The sequence below is a fragment of the Calidris pugnax genome, unplaced genomic scaffold (assembly GCF_001431845.1).
Source record: "Calidris pugnax isolate Ruff unplaced genomic scaffold, ASM143184v1 scaffold103, whole genome shotgun sequence".
Classification (NCBI taxonomy): Eukaryota; Metazoa; Chordata; class Aves; order Charadriiformes; family Scolopacidae; genus Calidris; species Calidris pugnax.
Window position 1 is genome coordinate 7258242 of NW_015090990.1, and position 20543 is coordinate 7278784.

Consider the following 20543-nt stretch of genomic DNA (forward strand, 5'->3'; position numbering starts at 1 on the left):
CGTTTGCTGGACTGGTGAGGAATTTAGGTGCGCTCTTTGGCTTAGGGCTCGGAATTAATTCTGAAATGTTCATTATGAGCTGCAAAGGTAAAAATAGCTGTAAGATAAGTTTCCGCGTATTGTGTATAGCTGCTTCGTTAGCCATGCTGCAGCTGTATAATTTTGTTAAGATCCCTACTCATACTGAGTATTTGTTCTACTTTCTCTCTTTTTGTAAGAGTGCAGCTATGCCTCTGACTGTAGTTGCCTTGGTTCCGTACTGTGTCCACTCGTTAATGAGGACAACTGAAAAGAAACTTAATTAGATAAAGTTTCCGAGTGGGTAGCAATGTGGGGATGGATATGAACTGTTCGAGAACCCTCCACACAGGCAGTTTTGCTAACTCATTTTAAGCAAGGGGGATGCCACTGCATCTTTGATGTGCTCCTGGTAAGTAACCAGTACATTCAAGAATGACTTTGGCAGCTCAGACATATTAATTGCTGATTTTTTTTCATAGAAATACTGCAATGAGGGACACTGCAGTGTGGTTATATAGGACCCAATACCCTGGGTCATAACAGACTTTTAAAGTATAATCAACTAGTTTTGTTTAGCTACTTGGTGGTCTTTTAGTTCTGTCCATCTCCAACTAGATGGTGCTTCGAGCCTCGGTTGTATATAGTAATACTCAATATTCAGGTTTTTTATATGTGTGTGTTAAACTGCTAGATAATGGTGTGACAGTATCACACCACCTGTACCAGGCACTGTGGAAAAGGCCAGCATAGTAATGAATAAGGCTTCAGATTTAACTTATTGAGCTTCCTGAGCAAAACAGCTTTTGATTAAGCCAGATGAGAAGAAAATAAAAGTGTATTTCAATTAGACTCTGTAGAATGTATTTTTGCATTACTGTGTCATTTTTGTCATTTTTACTTCTTGAAAGTGGTCACATAAATAATGAATGTTACAGATTACACCTTTGATACTGAAAATGCATAAATATGGTCTAACAAATCTTGGGGTTCTGTACAGAGCAACAAATGAAAGTTGTCAATAATGAAATTATCTCAGCGTATTGTTCATGTTCCTGCATTGCAAAAGCAAAGTAGTCTGTCTCTCGTATCAAGAGTCAGAAGCCAGAATCACTGTTAGTAGTTGTGTAAATAATGAAGAGATAATTGCAGACTAAGTTATTGCAAGTTATATTCTTTTCAGCTTGGTTTACCTAAGTGCACAAGTAACTAATACGTCAAATACATATTTTTTTAATATAAAAAGGGTGCTCTAAATAGGCAAAGGAAGGAACTTTCCTTTTTTCATTATTTAGCACTTACTGTTGCATATTGCCTTTTGGTGCACAATCTTTAAGCAATATTTTGCTGCTACCATCTCCTAATGCTTAGTGTACAAGCAGCATAAAGCTAATACGGGTAATGAGGGCTGTGTCAATATGATCTGATAGCAATACTGTATTGCTTCTAGACTTAAAATTAGCTGTAAGATAACTGAAATGGAAAGAGTTTTATTTAATTGGGAAAACAACGTGAATAGTTTGAGTTGGCCCTTGGGAATGAACACGATAGAAATTGCAGAAGCAAATCTGAAACAGACATTGTTATTTAAGAGCCTCATAAAGACTGCATTGACTGACTTACAAAAATTATGAATCTGTTTTTAAAAGTCTGAGGAGTATTCTGCTTTATGCATCTCCTGATATCTTCTGTAATGATTCTCTGAACTCTTTTTCCTGCAGCAGCTGGCCTGAAACCAGTCTTTTCAATAATTTTGACTCCTTAAGCAAAATGACTAAGCTAATGGGACTAGAAACAAATAATGAAGAGCAAAGGCAGCTATGACAAAGATTTCTCCTGTGTTCAAGATGCTCTGTGCTTTGTTATTCCCTGCCAGTGAGGTGACCTATGGAGGCATCACGAAAGGCTAGAAGGTTGGTCTCGCTGTCCTGTTCCTCACTCCTCCTGGCCAATAGCAGGAGATCCTTTGTGCTCTTGCAGCAGCGTTTGGGCCTACTGGCAACGCTGGCTCTTCTAAGCTGGGACTTAGGGGCAGGCATCACGTTTCTAAGCTCCTACCACATGAGGGTCTGTGCTTCCTGGTACTGACAGAATCTTGGTGTCTCTGTTGGGATAGACACACCATTAATGTAGAATGAGAACTTGCACTTCTGCAGTGTTCTTCTAAGTACGGACACATAGGAAGACATGGGCTTCCACTCAGTTTCTTGGAGCATCCTATTAATTAAGCCTGCAACTTCAGTGCTTCAGGGAAAGGGATAATGACCAGCTTCCTGGCTGAACCACCTCTTACTCTTCCTGCAACTATTGAAACACCGCTAAAACCAAGAATGGTGGGAAAACTGCATAAATTAAGCTAGTTTAATTTTGCCAGTAGCTTCACAATTTAACCTGTTGATGAAGTAATGGCAGTAGAATAAGACACTTTCTGAGCAGCTGAGTGTGTTGGGCTATAGAGTCTTGTGCAACTGCCTGAAGAACCTCCAAAGAGGGCTCCCAAAACTTGAAATGGAGTTAGCCTTTTCCAGAGTGGTGGGATAAACAAGTGCCTAGATAAAATCTTGGTATTTTGCTAGATTTAGAATTGTAAATCAAGAGCCAGACATTTAGTTGATACAGTGAAATAGACCTGTATGTCCCTTAGTCAGGCTTTAGCAGGTGCCAGTGTAGTTGCATTCACCTTCTTAACAGCTCCGTCCTGCACAGCAGCCCCTTGTTACAGGCAGCACCTAAATACACGCAAATACTTGTTACCTGCTGCAAGATACTCATCTGCTTGTCTGAAGGGTAAGAGATGAAGTTCAAAAGCACAAGAGCTGGTAAAAAATACAATTTATTCTTATAATTTTAGCCACGAAAGTGGTGTCCTTTAGGCAAAAGAATCATGGAAAAAGTACATGTAGTAATTGTAGTTTTTAATAAAGAACAGTTATTTTTCTATGACCTTAAATACTAATATAAATTAAATATCATATAGGTATGTCAATAGAGAAACATGCAGTAGGCCGTAAACTGTTACAAACTTCTGCCAGAAGAACATAATTCCTGATCTTTGTCATTTCTGAATGAATTGTTGCTCGATTTATCACCTTTGCTTAATACAAACAGCTAATTATAGGTATTTTTTTCCACCTTTACGGCATATATTGACGGTTTCTGTAAAAATACTCATTGTCTTGCCTTCTGAAAAAAATAACACATTATCCATCACTGCCTCAAGTAATAACTGTAATGATTAACCGTAGAATTTTGCATTGATTTAACTAAACAATTTATTCCTATTCAAAAGGAGGAATGACCCTTACCAGCTTCTGTTCTCCTCTTGGTTGCCTTCCTTACTTTTGTGGAGCTGCCTTCTTTGTAAGTATGTGATGGCGTTAAAGGGGCAGCGCCCTGCACGAGTTGGTGCACAGGGTGGAAATCCAGCCTCCTCTGACAGCAGAGCTGATGTGGATGCTGTGGAGGGGTGGGAGGGTGTGGACCCACAGGAAAGGTGTCTGCTGTAATCCTCTGCAGACCCAACGCAAGGAGAGATTTGATCCTTTCAGCTATACAGCATCATCCTTGGGATTGTTTTTTATTCATAGAGCTTACCTAGACAAGTGGCAGTTTCCAGAACGCTGGAGCGGAGTCTTTCTTGATTGCTAATTGAGGAATCACAGGACTGTGCAGTCTGACTGCAGGTGGTGGCAATTCCCCAGCTCACCAGCAAAGATCTTTCCCGTTTTCAGGCATTCTTTCCCTTAGCAGTGGGCTGAGCTACTTCCTGAATGCTTTAGCCTATGCTTAGTCCCCTGCACGTGCCTGACAACTGTGCTTGATGCAGAAAGCTACATACATTTAGGGCACCTCAGAACTCACAATATCGTGGGGCACTTTGTAGCACAACGGGGCACCAACATACACAAACCTACTGCAGAGTATTTGTTACAGAAAAAAATACCTTTCAGATTTAGAATCACAGTAATTCAGCTAATCGGGGCTCCAGTGGTAACGAGCTTGTAATAAGCTCCTTCCAGGGCCATCAGTTCATCGTGCGTGCCCCTCTCAATGACGAGTCCCTGTGACATCACCGCGATGATGTCGGCGTTCTGGATCGTGGACAAGCGGTGGGCAATGACGATGCAGGTCCGTCCTTCCCTGGCCTGATCCAGCGCCGCCTGCACAGTCTGAAGGGAACACACAGAGTGTCAGATTAAAAATGGGCAAACGAAATTAGGGCTCAGAGCTGGAGAATTCTGATTGCTTCAGATTAATTAACCGTATTGCGCAACTTGTACAAGTGCCTGAGGTTAAAGTGGAGCCTCATGTGTGCTTAGCTGGGTCAGGAACTCAGTTTCTAAGCAGTTCAAAGCAGGGACAGGTAAGCACAGACAGCAGTAGAGATTAAGGCAGGCCTTTATTCAGCTGACGTGCTGAATGTCAGCTCAGCGGGGAGATGTTTTTAAATTTTCACCATTTCTCTAATCTCTGTGTGTAACCAAGCCATGCAAATTATTGCCCAGTTCTTAGGCCACTCACTGCTGTTTCTATTGGATATTTGAGCTCATCATTCATATGCTTGAATACGTTTGGTTTTTTTGAATGCATTTTATATTATTTTTTTTTGTTATGTGCAGAAGCTGTATTTCTGAATCATTGCTACTGTATGCACATTTCTGAGAAAGTGCCGCCTCTCACTGGCAGTCTGAGAGCCCCTGTAGCTGCTGCTGTTTTTCCAGCTCTGCTTTCTGCATCTTTTGAAAAGATGGTTAAAGGTATAAGTGCTGAATTAACAATGGGAAATAGTCATGTAGTTAGTGGAGTACACTGGGATGTCTCTGTAGAACAGAGAAAGGCGCTGTACGTTGTAAGCCATTGTATTAACTTTCCCTTATTGCTTATCGCGGCGCATTTACCTTTTCACTTTCTGTGTCTAAGGCAGATGTAGCTTCATCCAGTAATAAAATTTTAGGATCTCGTATGATGGCCCTCGCTATAGCAATGCGTTGTTTTTGCCCACGAGACAGCTGGGATCCTTGAGCCCCAACATTAGTTTCATATTGCTGAAAAAGATACAAAAGGAAGACGTTACTCAGGTGTAAGCAAACCCAGCAGTACGCTCCTGAAGGAGGAGAGGGGCAGGAGCCCTGATCATTGGTGCCTCCTTCTTAAAAGAAACCCGGCAATGGGCAAATGCTGTATGAGTGGTAGGTGTCTGGGGAGCCGGTTCCCAGCCATCCTCTGCACTGCGTATGGCCCAGAAGCCCAGGCACTACAGTGATGGGCCTAGAATTAAAAATTGATAGCAAGATGGTGGCTGATTTGTCTGAGGCAAAAAAAATCCCCCCCTCCCGCCCCAATTTGGGAGAAAAGGCTAAAAGTGACTTAAGGGCTTTCTGGACAAGTGCTTTGTTTGGGTGACTAATCTGTATTCATACCTCTTATGTTCTGCTTTATATTTATGTGATTTCAGTGCATTTAAATACTTTTTAAGTGCATGTAAGCAGCCAGCTTCAAGTATTTTTGTCTAAGTACCACGCCCCAGTCACAAGGCAGATCTCCCACAGCTGGGAATGGGATTTGTATTTCCTGGCAGAGTGTAATGTTTGACTGCTGAACTGTGCTGCTTCTGCAGCACGTCCTGTCAATGGCTTTGAAAAATCTTTCCTGTTCTCCTAGAGTTGTAGCTGCTGGTTTCAGTTTTATAAATATTTATACAAATAATATATGAGGCATGGTCAGGACACCCTCTGTTACAGCAGTTGAAGTAAATAAAAGGTACACATGCGCCGGGTTTGGAGCAGCTGGTGCTGCAGGAACAGGGAGCAGCCCATTGCAGTCCCCAGCCCCGGCCTGGCGGGTACTCACCTCAGGCAGGGACATGACAAAATCGTGCAGCTGAGCCTTCCGCGCCGCTTCTATCACCTTCTCCATCGAAACCTCTTTGCTGTTACTGCCGTATTTAATATTCTCAGCAATGCTGCAGTCAAACAGCACAGGCTCCTGGGACACTATTCCAATTTTTGATCTAAGGAACTGTACATTTATTTTCGTGGTGTCGTGTCCATCTATTAACTACCAGGAAATAGGAGAGAACTTGAAACATCATTTCAAAGCAACATCCTGCAAAACCCAAATAGTTTATAGCAAAACTAAATGATTTATCCATATTACTGAAATGCAAACACAACTGATTTAAAGTCATTTGAGGCATCTGCTTATTTTTGACTCCTTTGTGCAATGATGTGTATTTTCTGGATATGTCTGTGCTCCAGCCAAACACTAGACCGTTTACTTAATCTTAAACCCAACTGATTTATATATTTGCTTAAAGTTAGGCACATGCTTTGTGGCCTTCCTGGCATAGTGATCACCACACTTATTTCTTCCAAAGAAAGAAAAATCAAACTAGATGGTTTAGTATTTACATGAGCAAATGATATAAAAGCTTTTTACATTATCAGCAATTGAATAACTGCAAGTTAAATCTAGACAAATCCAACCTGCAAAGAAGACTGTTAGGCTTGAGTTGTGCTTGTGCTCCCACAACGTACACCCCACATTGTATGTTTCATACGGGAGCTACCAAGGTAAATGCATATGACCTACATTAAAACTGAGGCTTGTAATATTCTCATCTTGCCTGAATACACCTGAGATGATAGTCAGGAATTGTCAGAACAGCCCACATCCACTCAAGAAGGAGCTGAAGCCCCAAGCTGCAAATGTACATGCCACCACTTTAGGCTACCCAGCGGGCCACCCCGAGAAGAGTCCTTGTAGTGTTGCTGACAACAACCACACACACACCACGTTCCCTTTGCTTACCACACTTCCTGTGTCGGGGTCATAGAAACGCTCCAGAAGCTGGACACTGGTGCTCTTACCACAGCCACTACTTCCAACAAATGCCAAAGTCTGTCCGGGCTTAACAGCTACAGTGAGTCCTTTCAGGACCTGAATATCAGGCCGAGAAGGGTACGTGAATTTGCAGTCATGAAATTCAATGCTTCCCTTGAAATCATCCTGGTGAAAAAATAAAAAAAAAGATGCTACAATGAGCTGGAGCTCAAAACTGAGTCGTAAAGGACAAAGTAACTCTTTCTCAGACCCTATTCTTACATCTCTTATTTAAAACGTGACATTAGTGCTTGTGAAATTGGCCCAGGAAGAGGGATAAAAACCATACTGGAGTAGCTCTCCTGGAGATGGAGCCATTAGTCATAAGGCTATTGCTCTGCTTATAGTTCCCTGTGCTGCAATGCTCACAGACATCCATTGGAAACAGGAGTGCCTTGCAAATGGGTAAGGGTTTTATTTTAATTCAGACACTCTGTAAGTGTAAATTTGATGACAGTCCAAATAGATTTGTGTAAAAAACTGCATTTGGTAAAAAAAATAAAATCAACCTAGCTTTGCAGCATTAAAACAATACATGAATTCAGGTCAATTTTCCCAGAACTCTTAAAAGTCTTTTACAAAACTCTGAGGGGTATCAAGATAGTTAATTTTCATCATTTGAAGCAGAATATGTAATGTGTTTAGTTCATAACAATTATTTCAAGTTTTTGTTTAATTCTGAAAAAAAACTATTTGAATTTTCTGGATCTGACTTTTCAATTCACCAAAAATTGAGCATTTTCATTTTTTCTGACTCAAAGATGATTCGCCTCCTCATGAACACCCCCGGCATTTTGATGGGAAGGGAAACAAGGCTCCATTATAAGGCAGCAATAGTCAGGTTTATGTGCGAACTGTAGAGCAGAAAGAAATACCCTGCTCTTCTGTGAGTCAGCTCAATTGGCCCTATTCCAATTCACAGGAGCTTTGCACCGACACAATCCTAAAAGCCACCCTTTCTATTACTCTTGCTGTCAAGCACAGAGCTCGCTGCTTCCAAAGGAGCAAAGTCAAGTAAAATTACACAGTGGGCATAACCTTCCTGTAAAGCAGGGATCTCATTGACTTACACATCGTTAGTGCAGCCTCAATGCTAACATTGACCTGAATGACATCACAAATTACTCAGCTCCGCTCTTACCCATTTTTCTCCTTTTTCACTGTAAACGCTGATTTTCGGAATCCGATCGACCAATTGAAAGAAGCGTGCAGCAGATGTTTTGGCTTTGGCATAGTTTGGGGTATAGGAAGAAGCTCTTCCCAAAGCAGTTCCGCTGGTGACAATAGCAGAGATGACCCTGTGGGGAAGGGGGACACGGTCATTCTCAGGAAGCAATCGGGAAACCCACTGTGACCCCCAGCCCAGCGCTTCTGGAGAGGAGCCCGTTTGTGGCTCCGGGCAGGCTCTCACCTGAACACGAAGCTGTAATGGAGCCCTTCATTCTCAACTAGAAACCCTCCGTATCTGTAGGAGACGGCGTTGGCAATGAACACTATGCTCTGGGCAAAGCCGAAGCAGATGCCATAAACATGGGCTTTTTTGATTGCAGCTTTGTAAGGCATATCCAGGTGCTTCTCAAAATTGTCCACAAACGTTTTCTCTTTTCCTATCCCAGCTACAGTCCTGATGTTAGAGAGGGCTTCACTGGCAATCTGGAGGAGAAAAAAATACATAGGTAAAAGCTCCACATTTTTACTTGGAAAAGTAGAGTTTGCTCTTTCACGAATGTGTGAACACAGGGCACTAATGCCATATTATAAATTGATTCAGGTACGATACAGACTGGCCCAAATATCAGCCAACCTAAAGAGCAGCTTTCCTACAAGCAGTTATCTCCTAACATCCTCAAGAGTAATGCTCTGTCAGCTCCGCTAGAGCTAAGCACACTTAGGAAATTGGGCACTCACCTGTGACTGTCACAAAGTGCTCTCACTTGTGCCTTACTGCATGTCATGTGACTCAATGGGACACCCACAAAAGCAAAAATGGGTTTAGGACCACTGTTATTTCCTTGATTGCATGCATTTATTGACTAAAGATGTTTACTTAAATTATTTTACTTGTTTTACTAATAGCAATAGTCAGAGAAAGAGTTAGAAGAGATGCTATCCTCCACTTCTGTTTCATAACTTAAAACCACTTGAATTTAGTGTTTCCTCACCTGCTCACCCTCCCTCTTTCTCTTGTTTATCTCCAAAAAGCCTGATGAGATGGAATATATAAATGGAGGATGGCACCTCGATTCCTCTAACATCAATGACACAATTTCCAGGATTTTTATCTTGTACATGGGCAAAGACTAAGCAAACACTTGCCTGAATGAAAAAATGCAAAACAAGGAATTATAAGATAAGCCCCATGAAAACTTCTCTGGAGCCTTAATTAATTGTAGGCTTTATATTGTGTTTTGTTCCCAGTCAGAATTTGGGTTTCTGTCCCAAAAAAATAGCACTCCAATTTCATCTATAGAAGTAAGTTGACATTTTGTTTGATCCTAATTTCACCCTTCTTATCTCGAGTCACTCTGTTAACAAACTGGTTTAAAACGGTGTGCTTTGCCTGGACTTTGATAGTAGCTTCATAATGTGAAGCATTTCCTTTGGGAAGCAATAGTCTGGTGTACAGCTTATGAGTAGGAAGAGATCTGAATATAAATCATTAAAACAAATTTTTAAAAATAATTAAAAATATTCCATCCAATTTCAAGGTTTTTCTCCTGTCCAAAATTCAGAGTCACGTCTCTTGCATTATCATCCAACGCGAAGGAGGGGATAAGCAGGTACTGTGAATGGGATTGTTCAGACTGTTTTTCCATGTTTAGCACGGCTGATGAGCAATCACTATGGAAGAACTCAGAGTGTTTAGCATTTGGATGCAGCGCTGGCAAATAAATTAGAAGCTAACACCAGACATAATCAGTCATCACCAAAACTGCTGAAGCATTGAGTGCCCTTTTCATCCCAGACTCTGGGTCATTCTGTTGAGTAAAAGCTGATGCTTTGACTCATTAGTGAAGTTTCTCTTCTCGTCAACACGGTATTTTGATTTATCACTTTTTGTAAATTATTAAACCATCTGAATGTGGGCAATTGGTCAGGTCTCAATTTTTCCTTGGCTTTCTGGAATTGGAGACTGTTCTTAGCAGCACTCAGCAATGGCTCGTAAATGCATTCATTTGATTAGCGATGCAAAAGCCAAGTGATATTAATTCACATAATAACTGTTGTGCATTTAAAAAAAAATAATATTCCAGAAGTCTGCATGTCTAGGTAGTCAACATGATGTCCTGAAGTTCTTTGCCCACAGTCATGACATGCTTCTTTAAATTACACCCAGAAAGGAAACTCTCCGAGGCTTCTGGAGGGCCTGCAAAGCATACTTTTTCTGATGCTTAATACCCACTCAGGTATGCTTTCCCCATGAAGCAAAATTTAAAGTATTATGAGAAAGTGTTATGTCTCCTGTTACAAATTAACAGAAAAAGGGTTGGTGCTTCCCTGAATTTAAAAAATTTTAAAAAGATTTGTATATTAGCTGAGAAATAAGAATTGATAGAATTTTGTCCCCGGGCTTGTGACCTAGCAGCACACACCAATGAAGAAGCTGGTAAGCTGGTAGGGCCCACTGAAGGAACAATTCTGCTCTCTAAAATTCAGATACTGATCTGTGGTTCAGTGCTGAATTCTCAGATGTGAGGATTTCTAAGTATTGCTTTCTGGATAATCACAGGGCATGAACAAATGGGGCTTTAAATAAAACAGGACGAAGGTGGAACAGACTGCCGAGAGATCTGGGTCTACCCATTAGGCCCTACAGCATTTCAAAAGTCAGTCACGTTCCATGCAGCAGGTGCTTTGGCAGTTAGGGAGTTCCCAGTGGTGTTTCAATGGTTTGACAAGCTGAAATATTACAACTTATTTGCAGAAGTCACCGGTTTCTTTACATTTGAATTACTGATGGTCCCAAATGCCTGATTTTTCAACTACCCGTGACTAAATATAAAAAATATTTTTAAAATAAAGTTACCCGTCCAGTAGCTTCCAGCGCTTTCTTGTCCTGAGAGGCAAATCCTGTCAACATTTTAGCCTGCACGGCTCCAGATAAGGCCAAAAATGGCAGGAAACACAGTATAACCAAGCTCAGTTTCCAGCTGAAGTAGAAAGCAATGATCATGGCCACCCCGATGTTGGTAAAGGAATTGACAATCATTCCTATCTGCGATCCAGTTGCCTTCAAAGAAAAGAAACAGAGATGATTGACTTGTACACCAATTGTAACTTCAATAATCTTTGAATAAATTTTCCTATAAAACTTTAGAAAACTCTAAATGATATCTAAATATTATAAGGCACCAACAGCTGCTGACTGCACTGCAATTTAGCCAGTTTGGATAAACTCTTTCCAATTAACTGTATCAAGAGAAGGACTACAAATCTCCAATATTCCTTTTAGAAAATTGTTTCTAAGGATTGTGAGAAATTGAAATCAGTTCCCTTGTTTCCCTCGAGAATCACTCATCTGAATATTCTGTTTAGCCCCTACATTTATCCCTCTAGATTTAAATAGTAACAAAACCTGTTTGCAACTTAACTATTAACAACAAAGTCTCAACTGTGCTAAAGTCAGTAAGAAACGTCACTGAGAAGGGATGAATTAAAGCTGCATTTCTGCCTGTCTCTTTATTAAAGAAAAGTTTTAAATACGCCTTTGACATCACCTTCATTGAATGCATTCATCTGCTCCTTATGTACTTTGAGAACGCTATTCTTTGTAATACTCAAAAGTTATTCTGCTTCATAGCAGTAAACAGCAGCCCTAGATTGGAACTAAGTTGCAATGTATTTGAAAAAAAATAAATATATATTTGATATCTTTGATCATTTCCAGTCAAATTCATTTCCAGGATGTGAACTTGCAGCACAAAACGAGCACCAGCCAGTACTGTAAGCTGTGTTTTCAAGTAGACTGTCAGTTTAAATCAAAACTGTCACAACAAGCACAATACCATGCTGAAAACTTGAAAACATGATTAGTGGTGAATGTCACTAACATACTAGTCTGACACGGTTTTGAAATAAACGCTTAAGCATCATGGCAAAATTTAATTCATCTCCAGAAAAAATAAATTAAAACTTTTGCACTTGATGCTCCTGATTCCATTTATGGTTGTTATTTTATTGAGTTTTATGTTCTTGTTCTGGTAATACAAGCAGAAGTAATGGGCAGTAAATTGTCACCCTATTAGTGCTTTTAAATAAATACAGTGATAACAGTTCCTCGTTGACAGCCTCTGACAAATAGAAATAGCTTAATTTGCTGAGCAAAGACTGATCTACACTGACCTCGCTAGTTGCTCTGTGACAATGTGCTAAAACAGGCCTTCAGTCACGCTTATAGCAAAACAATTCTTAAACTCTCAGCTCTTACCCCTTGGACCTGCGAGGCATCTGTTGCAAGTCTCGTAGTCAAAGCACCTGGGCTGTTCTTCCGGTCATCAAACCAACCGATGTCTTGGCCCAGCATAGCCTGGAAACCAATTTTCCTTAACCGTCGTGTAAGCAGCTCACCAGACTTGGCAAAGGTGTATCCCTGGGGTGCATAAGAATAAACACAGATATTGTGCATCAAGAGGTACCCACTGAGTAAGGGATCAGAAAGAAAATTTACCCGGATTTGACTGCTATTACCTGTAGAAACTGTGTGAAAAATGAAAGAATTCCAATCATGACAAAAAGCACGCAGACACCATTGATCTGGGTTGTTTGTTCTTGTTTATCAAGAATGGAGAAGGTCTTTGAAGAAAAAAAAAAGAAGGTGGCATTGTATTAGAAGTGTCAGTTTTGCTGTGAGTTTATTCATGACTCCCTGTTTTCAAGCACAGAAGCCCACCCTGGAATCAACACCAGAACCCAATTCCTTATTTTTCCTAAGGTGAACCTGGGTACAACGTAATGCTTTTTACTTCTGTTAAACAATTTTATTATACTTAGTGTCCGCAAATAACTACTATCACTTGTTGCACATTCCTAGTTATAATTAATCATCCCTCAGCTCTAAACAAGATTCAGTGTGATAACCAGAGAATAGCAATGAAATAAACGGCATAGCAATAAAGCAACAGCGCAGAAGCTCCCCTACCTCCTCTCTAATCTGTGACATTTACAACTTTATTGGGCCACACTAAATGGAGTCTGCGTAAATAAAAGCCCCTCCATCCCATTCTGCTCCAGTCTCCACAGTATTTTCTTTTTATATCTGGTTCTTAATAGCTGGTCTTTTCCAACACCGTCCAGCGTTACTGGCTGCTGCTGAAGTAGTGGTTCAAATCTAAGTAGCCAGCCTTGAGCAACTCCTTTCAGTCAGAGCAGTTGATCTGTAGGTCAGTCAGCATACCCAGAGCTGTTAAACTACTTCTGCTACTCACAGGTGTAAGTCACAACTCGTGTTTGTACTTCTCTGCTAACCTGAAATTAATTCCAATTGGATTTCACAGGTAAAAATTGCTATAAATTGACTAATCTCTCAAACTGTTATCTGTAATTTAAAATAAATCGTGCATTCAACTATTACTTATCTCAGGACTAGCTTAAATTCTTCTAGGTACGTATTTAACAGCAGAAAAAGATGGAATTTTCATTTCAGCTGCAAGATATAAAAATTCCACAAAAATATCCTAAGTGCTAGTCTTAAAAGGTCAACCCAAGTTATTTATGGTTCCAAGTGAGCTATGCATCAGAGTAACAGGGAAGAATTAGAGCATGAATTTGAGAAAAAGAAATAGCTGTTCTCTAATGGGAATTCCACTTCAAGTATTTTAACTTTGTACATCAGTACCTTGGCAACAAACAAAATCTCCTGCAAAATCCAAAATGATAATATCAAAAGGGCACTTAGTGTTTCAAGCTAAGAACTGTTGCAATGCCATACTGTCTTGTCAGTAGCAAGCCATATTATTTCTCAGATTAATCTTTGTTTAAAAAAGACAGATTAAAAAACAGTTGGTGATTTTTCATAAGAACAACAAAACGGTCTGATGCTGTTCCTATTCCCTTAATGGAATCCACTATACATTCAGCAATTCATGCTTGATCCTGAATTGAGCAGACTGTGAGCAGATTTCATCTGTCTTTGTAACTTAGGTGTCTAGAAAAGATACTGCTGGGTTTTGTTCGGTTGGGTGTTTTTTTCTGTAAGAAATAGTCTAGTTAAACACTTGGGTGAATGAGATACAAGGTGAATTCAGTGCATGCATAAACTATGTTCATCAAGGATTCTGGGTTTTTGAATTGCCTTTTGAATGATATTTTCTGTATCATCATGGTATGCAATATCTAGACATGAATGGAAAAGTGAATTTCATAGTAGTGGTCATGCCACATGCACAGCTAGCCTAAAACATAACCGGGGGAATAACTACTATTTAACATTGTGAACATTTGCTAACATGTATGTCATATTAACTACAGTGCTGTGGAACCTTTTCATATGAAAAAACATCAGTAAAATCTCTGTTGAAATGAATAGGAACTCTAATGAGTAAAGCTAATAAACAATACGATAAACAGAGTGTGTGATAGATCATAATAAATGGCTGTGAACTGGGATGAAAAACATGACTCTCCAGAGATGCTGATGGCTATTTCGTAAGTATTTTGCATTCTGTCTCTGCAGTCATCCAGAAATACTGGGATGGCCCCATACATGGGCTGAACTTAACATTTTTTCTTTTCACACTTTGAAATTTTTCTTTCTAGTTGAATAAATAAATACCAAATACAGGTCTGAGCTTTGAAAAGAGAGGTAAAACAGTTGCCGTAGGACCCTACAGTGAGTTCCAGTTGGCATCTATGGTTGTTTTAAATAAACTTCTGTTCATTGCTTCTGTATGGATGGATGGTAGGCAAGCTTAATCAAGAAAAGGGAGAATGCTGTGAGCCTTCGCTTTAATATCTTATCCATATCACAGTGGTCACATGGAAAGAGTGGTTTCCCTGTTTTCTCTTACACAAGAAGCATGTTGTGAAAGGCCTTCCCAGTTCCTGTGGCCAGGCTCTCTCTCCATTGCTCCTAGATAAAGACTGAGGGATCTGCAATGTCTGCAAGACAACTTGAGGGTTTCTGGAGAAACCAGTTATCGGTCAGTCTGGGATTCCTATTGCAGGCTCTAAATTCAAGGAAGTATCCCAGCTGAAGAAAAGCAATGGGCTGAACTATGTGCTTATGCTCCTCCTCACACTGAGAGCAACAGCACTTTATAGTCCTAAAGAAGGAAATGTGGATAACGTGTGGGGAAGACATCTCTGTATTGCAAACAGAGGTCTTTTTTTTGCCTTTGCAAATCTGTCCTGTAAAATTGAACTATCCCATTCTGCAGCTATCCTAACATGCTCAGCTATATTTTTGACCTGTGTTCTTGTTTTAAAAAATATAATGCTGAGTACTGTAACATGTAGCATGGACAGTAGCACCAGGTCTATAAAAGGAAAGAGCTGTTGCTGAGGTGTCCATGTTCAGATCATACAAGTGTCAATGGTTTTAGCATGGACTACCTTTTATCTGGGGCCATGGGCTACATGCCCAATAGCAGTCAGAGCACATCTTTCAGTTGAGTTTCACTGGAAAGGATCCATTTCCCATACTCTGAGACTGTTCCACAGTAAGAACCAAAGCATCATAGGAAAAAAGTACTGAGAAATGTGTTCCAAAGGTACACTGCTGCTCCGCACTGATCAGAAAACATATTCAGTATTACCAAGTTCCTAATTCACTTTTGGGGATCAATTTCTGTGAACCTTCAAGGCAGATTTTGCTAAATTTATTCTTTCATTTCAAAGCTGTGGGGATTTTTCCCCTCACTTTCTCAACGTATTGGTCCCAGAGTACAAGCCCACGTGTCTGTCACAACATCATTGCAGATATTCAGACAGCTTGGAAAGCAGATGCATATTCCATCTGCCTGACTGCCTTGGCACTAGCCAGAAATGTTTTAAATTTATGAATAATGAAACACAGATGTTGGACTTTGTTCATGTTCATTATGACTTGTTTTTTTTCTTGCAGCCTCTGTCTTTTGATGGACTGAGACCTTCAAGAGAAGGAATTCATCCTTGGCAACGAAAGCATTTAGCATCTTGCAGAATGACATCAGCCACAGACCTCCCAATGTCTAGAAAACCTCTCTCAAAAGGAATCAAAGGTTAGATTCATTGCAGAATGCACATAGCAGTGTCTCACCTGCTTCTATTGAAAGCCACAGTCCTTGGTATGAGGTCCAGACACTCAAAAAGTATTTGAGGTGGCACACCTGCAGCTAAAAGCACATTGGCTAGAAGCCACTAAGCAGATCAACCGGGACCGGGAGGCCTTTTGCTCTGCCCTCCCTGAATCTTAGCTAGCAAACTTCAAACTGCGAGTAAACGTGACTCAAAGTCCTCAGTAACATCCCAGAGAGAAACGTCTAAGCCAAAACACACCCCCCCCCCCAGACAGCTTGGAAAGCAGATGCATATTCCATCTGCCTGACTGCCTTGGCACTAGCCAGAAATGTTTTAAATTTATGAATAATGAAACACAGATGTTGGACTTTGTTCATGTTCATTATGACTTGTTTTTTTTCTTGCAGCCTCTGTCTTTTGATGGACTGAGACCTTCAAGAGAAGGAATTCATCCTTGGCAACGAAAGCATTTAGCATCTTGCAGAATGACATCAGCCACAGACCTCCCAATGTCTAGAAAACCTCTCTCAAAAGGAATCAAAGGTTAGATTCATTGCAGAATGCACATAGCAGTGTCTCACCTGCTTCTATTGAAAGCCACAGTCCTTGGTATGAGGTCCAGACACTCAAAAAGTATTTGAGGTGGCACACCTGCAGCTAAAAGCACATTGGCTAGAAGCCACTAAGCAGATCAACTGGGACCGGGAGGCCTTTTGCTCTGCCCTCCCTGAATCTTAGCTAGCAAACTTCAAACTGCGAGTAAACGTGACTCAAAGTCCTCAGTAACATCCCAGAGAGAAACGTCTAAGCCAAAACACCCCCGATCTCCCAAAAAAAACCAAACAGCAAAAATTCAATCTTTCCTGTGATAGATGCACTTATTGATGCAAGTGTACCTTTTTCTGGCAACTATGAAATTATCTGCCTCTCCCTGGACATTCTGCAGGCACCAGGCAGTAAAGAGCTGCCTGAAATATATGAACAAAAAAGTGAAGTATTTTTTGGGTCTGATCCAAAGCTTTCTCAAAGGCTTGGCCAAGCCTGTAGAATGAAATTCCACAGGGAAGGACTCTGCTTGTGTCTCTCTCCACTGTACCTGCACCTGAGATACATCTTGTCACATCTAAAATAAACTGTATGGGAGTGCAGAAACCCACTCCCAGCACTTCCTGGAAACTGAATAAGAGAGATAATGAAGAACACATGACAAATGCTAATGGGCCTACCCCTTCAAAGAGCTCAAACGATAGTGTGATGACAGTGATATAAATATCTCTACTAAATAATTGTTTATAGGCAAGAAGGCTAACCCCATTTACTTGACGAGATATAAAGATTTGCCCAAAACTTGTCAAGTTCTGCATCGTACATTCACTCCTCTCTGCTTCAGAGCTAAAATACACTTTACAATGTTAGCGTAACTTACCCCAAGAATCTGACTGAATAACAAAGCATAGAGTGGATTGACTGCTCCATTCATAGCTGCTGCCAGAGATCCAAATACCATGTATGGCCATTCAGAGGTATTGTATTTCAAAATTCTGGTAAATGATACAGGCTGGACATCTTCCTCCACATCAACAAGTTCCTAAAAAAACAGGTTGGATTTATGAAGCAAATGTATCCCTTTGTCCCCAAATGAAATAGTTTGCATCATCTGTTAAATGGCCATCTAGTGCCCAAACAGCTGCTCTTCCTTTGTATGGGAAAGAGCAGTGATGGGTTTTGGCTGCTGTCTGGAGTCTTTTGTAGGGCTAAGGAATCACAAGAGGGCTACATAAATGACTACCTTTACTGTCCCTGAAGAAAAAGGGAAAGATTCATGCCTTATGCAGCTCTACTGAGGTTAATGATGACCAGTTTCAGATTTTCTGCCACTGAAAGTCAGGCAGTTCTGTTTTCACTGCCTTCAGATGAGGAGTGATGCAATATCCAGTGCCAAAACTTAAAACTTCTTCCTCACAAGAGCTTTTGGTGTCACTCATGGAATGCTCTTAAATATTATTTTAAAGTATTGCAAGTGAACACACTGAACAGACTCTGCATCAAATTAACAGGTACCCTGTATAATTAAAAGGGAGATCTCAGAGCGATAGCTGGATTCAGGCTTTATACACGCTAATTTGCCTCCCTTCTGTGAAACAATCTCAGACTATAGGCTGAATTCCCATAATTATTCCTAGTAAGAACAGAATATTCAACATCAAATTATAACTTACCCTGCACTTTGATTTGTGCAGAATTTTTGTAACACTCTAAGCATTACAAAGGCCGGCTAAGGGCTAAGTGTGCTAAGCCCTGCTCATCTCCCTCAGTTCATATGGCTGGAAATGCCCAGACAAAATAGGCACTGTGAAGACCTATCTGCTGGAAATGTGCAAGGATGAATGGGTGGAATCATCTTATATTTTCTCTTCCTTCTGAGCTAGTGCCAGGGTGACAGCACTAAAGCCCTCTATTTATCCACAGAATAGGCTCAGCAATAGCAAGAATTGCTGTACTCTGCACTGGACAACCGCAGCCATGCGAATTGGTACAAGCACTTTGGAAATTCACTGTATATATTCCTACATATTCTGCATAATTTTAAGGCATGCTGTCTTTATTTTCTAGGCTAGTTGATTGCACAAGGACACTGTCAGTGAAAGAACTCTGGGTTAGGTTGCAGTGAAGGTCTCTACTCAAACCTCCAGGTGATTTTGAGACTAAAGTGAATTTACTTTTTATCGAACAAGAAGCGGTGTCATTTGTATCACTGCATGCCTATTACATTTAGAAGGCTGAGCATTTTGCTTTTGTCAGTTAATTCAGCTTTTATGAATATGTCTTTTTCAGCTTAATCTACAACATATATCAATTTACAAACCGGTCGTGATCTGCTAGAAATTGTATATGGACCAATAAGCACAACAGCCATCAAAATGCAGCCCAGGGTTTACACAGAGGATAAGCACTGAAGATGTGGTTTTGTTTAAGCAGAGAAAAGGACCAATCCAAGAAAACTATCTGCCAACAACTCCTATAATAGAGGCACATATCTACAGGTTACCATTACCAAGTAATACAACCTGTTTGGTTTAAAATTTAATAAACTGACCTTTTTTGCTTGTTCATCACCTTCTTCATAAGGACTAGGTTTCATATACTCTGCGTGATCGTTTGCAATGGCTAATGGAGGGTCAGGCACCACACTAGAGAGCTGAGATCTGGAGCGTTGCCTAAGTGAAGCTCTGTAAAGAAAACAGAAATGGTCTGTTCTTCACAGCTCCATAACACAATACTTTCTTGCAAAGCAGGGGCAGTTTTCATATCAACTAAATCACGATTCACTGAAGCAAATCATAGGAACCCCATAGACTTTTTCTTTCTTTCTCTATGTTCTCTCAGCTTCTTGAGAAGAAAATATGCCACACGGGTACAAATACTTTTCAAAATCATATTCCCCCTACTCAGACATTGCCATATATATGCCCTGTACCCTGTACTGATTAACCAAAATTATGGTGTATCCTGCTATATTTGCACAAGCCATTAAGACATCAAGTCAATTCACTGTTAGCACTATCAAGTAATTCAGTCCAGCAAAACAGGATGATAAAACTATCGACCTCTTTCCCTGACAAAACATAACCCTGTAATGTGGGAGACCTATTCACTCACATATGTCTGACATGGGTCTGCCTGAAAGAAATGTCTCACTACAAGACACTCTGGCTTGTAAAATGCTTTAACTTTCATCAAGTAAAGCCATAATAAAGATGTCCTTGTAGGTTGCATTGATTTCTCTAATAATTGCACAGCAAGTCATTTTTCAAGTAACTGCACTGAAAGTGCGTTAGGTAATATAAATATATGGCTGTATGGTAGTAATATTAAAAAGGGATCATTAACACAGTAGACCACAACTGGAGAGAAAGTACTACGGACAGAAAGGGGAGTAAAATTGAGTCTTGCTATTTATCCATGTGCCTTCAATCAGTAATGTGTTACCCAAGCTATTTCTTTCTAAGTGAACTTTGTTTTACTAAAATGCTTGCAGTCCTTCCACCCTTTTTTACAGAACATACAGAGAAGTGATTCATTAGCACCATGGGATTTTAGAATAGTGGAAAGAAGTGTAGAGATCTGGAAACATATTGAGGTTTATAATTGAGGTTTATCACTTTTAAGACTCACCGCAAACTGGCCCGATAGCTTCCTCTGCTGAATGACTGGACTTTCTCAAGATTTGGCTCATCCACGTTATTTTCTGCTGCTGTAAAATATGGTATATAGAGCTCTTAAGTTTGTGCTAAAATTGCATGCAACCTAAGTCCACTGTGGCTCTGAAAAAAAGTGTAGTGTCTCCAAGTCATAACTGGAATACTTTGTAGAAAGCAAGGAATGTAATACAGCTACTCAACCTACATGTACCACAAGTTTTATAT

General features: G+C 40.3%; 3 protein-coding genes across 5 annotated transcripts in view; 2 read left to right on the top strand and 1 right to left on the bottom strand.

Annotated features, from left to right (window-relative positions):
* The window catches only part of G6PC2 (glucose-6-phosphatase, catalytic, 2), a 29600-nt gene extending 13460 nt beyond the window's left edge, over positions 1 to 16140 (top strand). The window contains exon 6 of one of the 3 annotated variants that reach the window (XM_014954487.1): positions 15962 to 16140. In XM_014954487.1, coding sequence (XP_014809973.1) covers positions 15962 to 16102 — 141 coding nt within the window. In that variant the 3' untranslated portion in view covers positions 16103 to 16140. Of the gene's footprint in view, positions 1 to 14; positions 869 to 15961 lie in introns of those variants that run through there. The other 2 variants (XM_014954490.1, XM_014954485.1) reach the window with 2 other exon arrangements.
* Positions 2668 to 20543, bottom strand: part of ABCB11 (ATP binding cassette subfamily B member 11) — a 49975-nt gene continuing 32099 nt past the window's right edge. The window contains exons 18-29 of the mRNA XM_014954484.1: positions 20293 to 20371; positions 19214 to 19346; positions 17543 to 17704; positions 12589 to 12693; positions 12329 to 12490; positions 10928 to 11131; positions 8312 to 8553; positions 8042 to 8198; positions 6829 to 7026; positions 5869 to 6075; positions 4917 to 5063; positions 2668 to 4187 (exon numbers count right to left, since the gene is read on the bottom strand). Of these exons, the coding sequence (XP_014809970.1) occupies positions 3987 to 4187; positions 4917 to 5063; positions 5869 to 6075; positions 6829 to 7026; positions 8042 to 8198; positions 8312 to 8553; positions 10928 to 11131; positions 12329 to 12490; positions 12589 to 12693; positions 17543 to 17704; positions 19214 to 19346; positions 20293 to 20371 (1997 nt within the window). The 3' untranslated portion in view covers positions 2668 to 3986. The remainder of the gene's footprint in view (positions 4188 to 4916; positions 5064 to 5868; positions 6076 to 6828; positions 7027 to 8041; positions 8199 to 8311; positions 8554 to 10927; positions 11132 to 12328; positions 12491 to 12588; positions 12694 to 17542; positions 17705 to 19213; positions 19347 to 20292; positions 20372 to 20543) is intronic.
* DHRS9 (dehydrogenase/reductase (SDR family) member 9) overlaps positions 16575 to 20543 on the top strand; it is a 46557-nt gene continuing 42588 nt past the window's right edge. The window contains exon 1 of the mRNA XM_014954491.1: positions 16575 to 16659. The gene's annotated coding sequence lies outside the window, so the exon portion shown is untranslated. The remainder of the gene's footprint in view (positions 16660 to 20543) is intronic.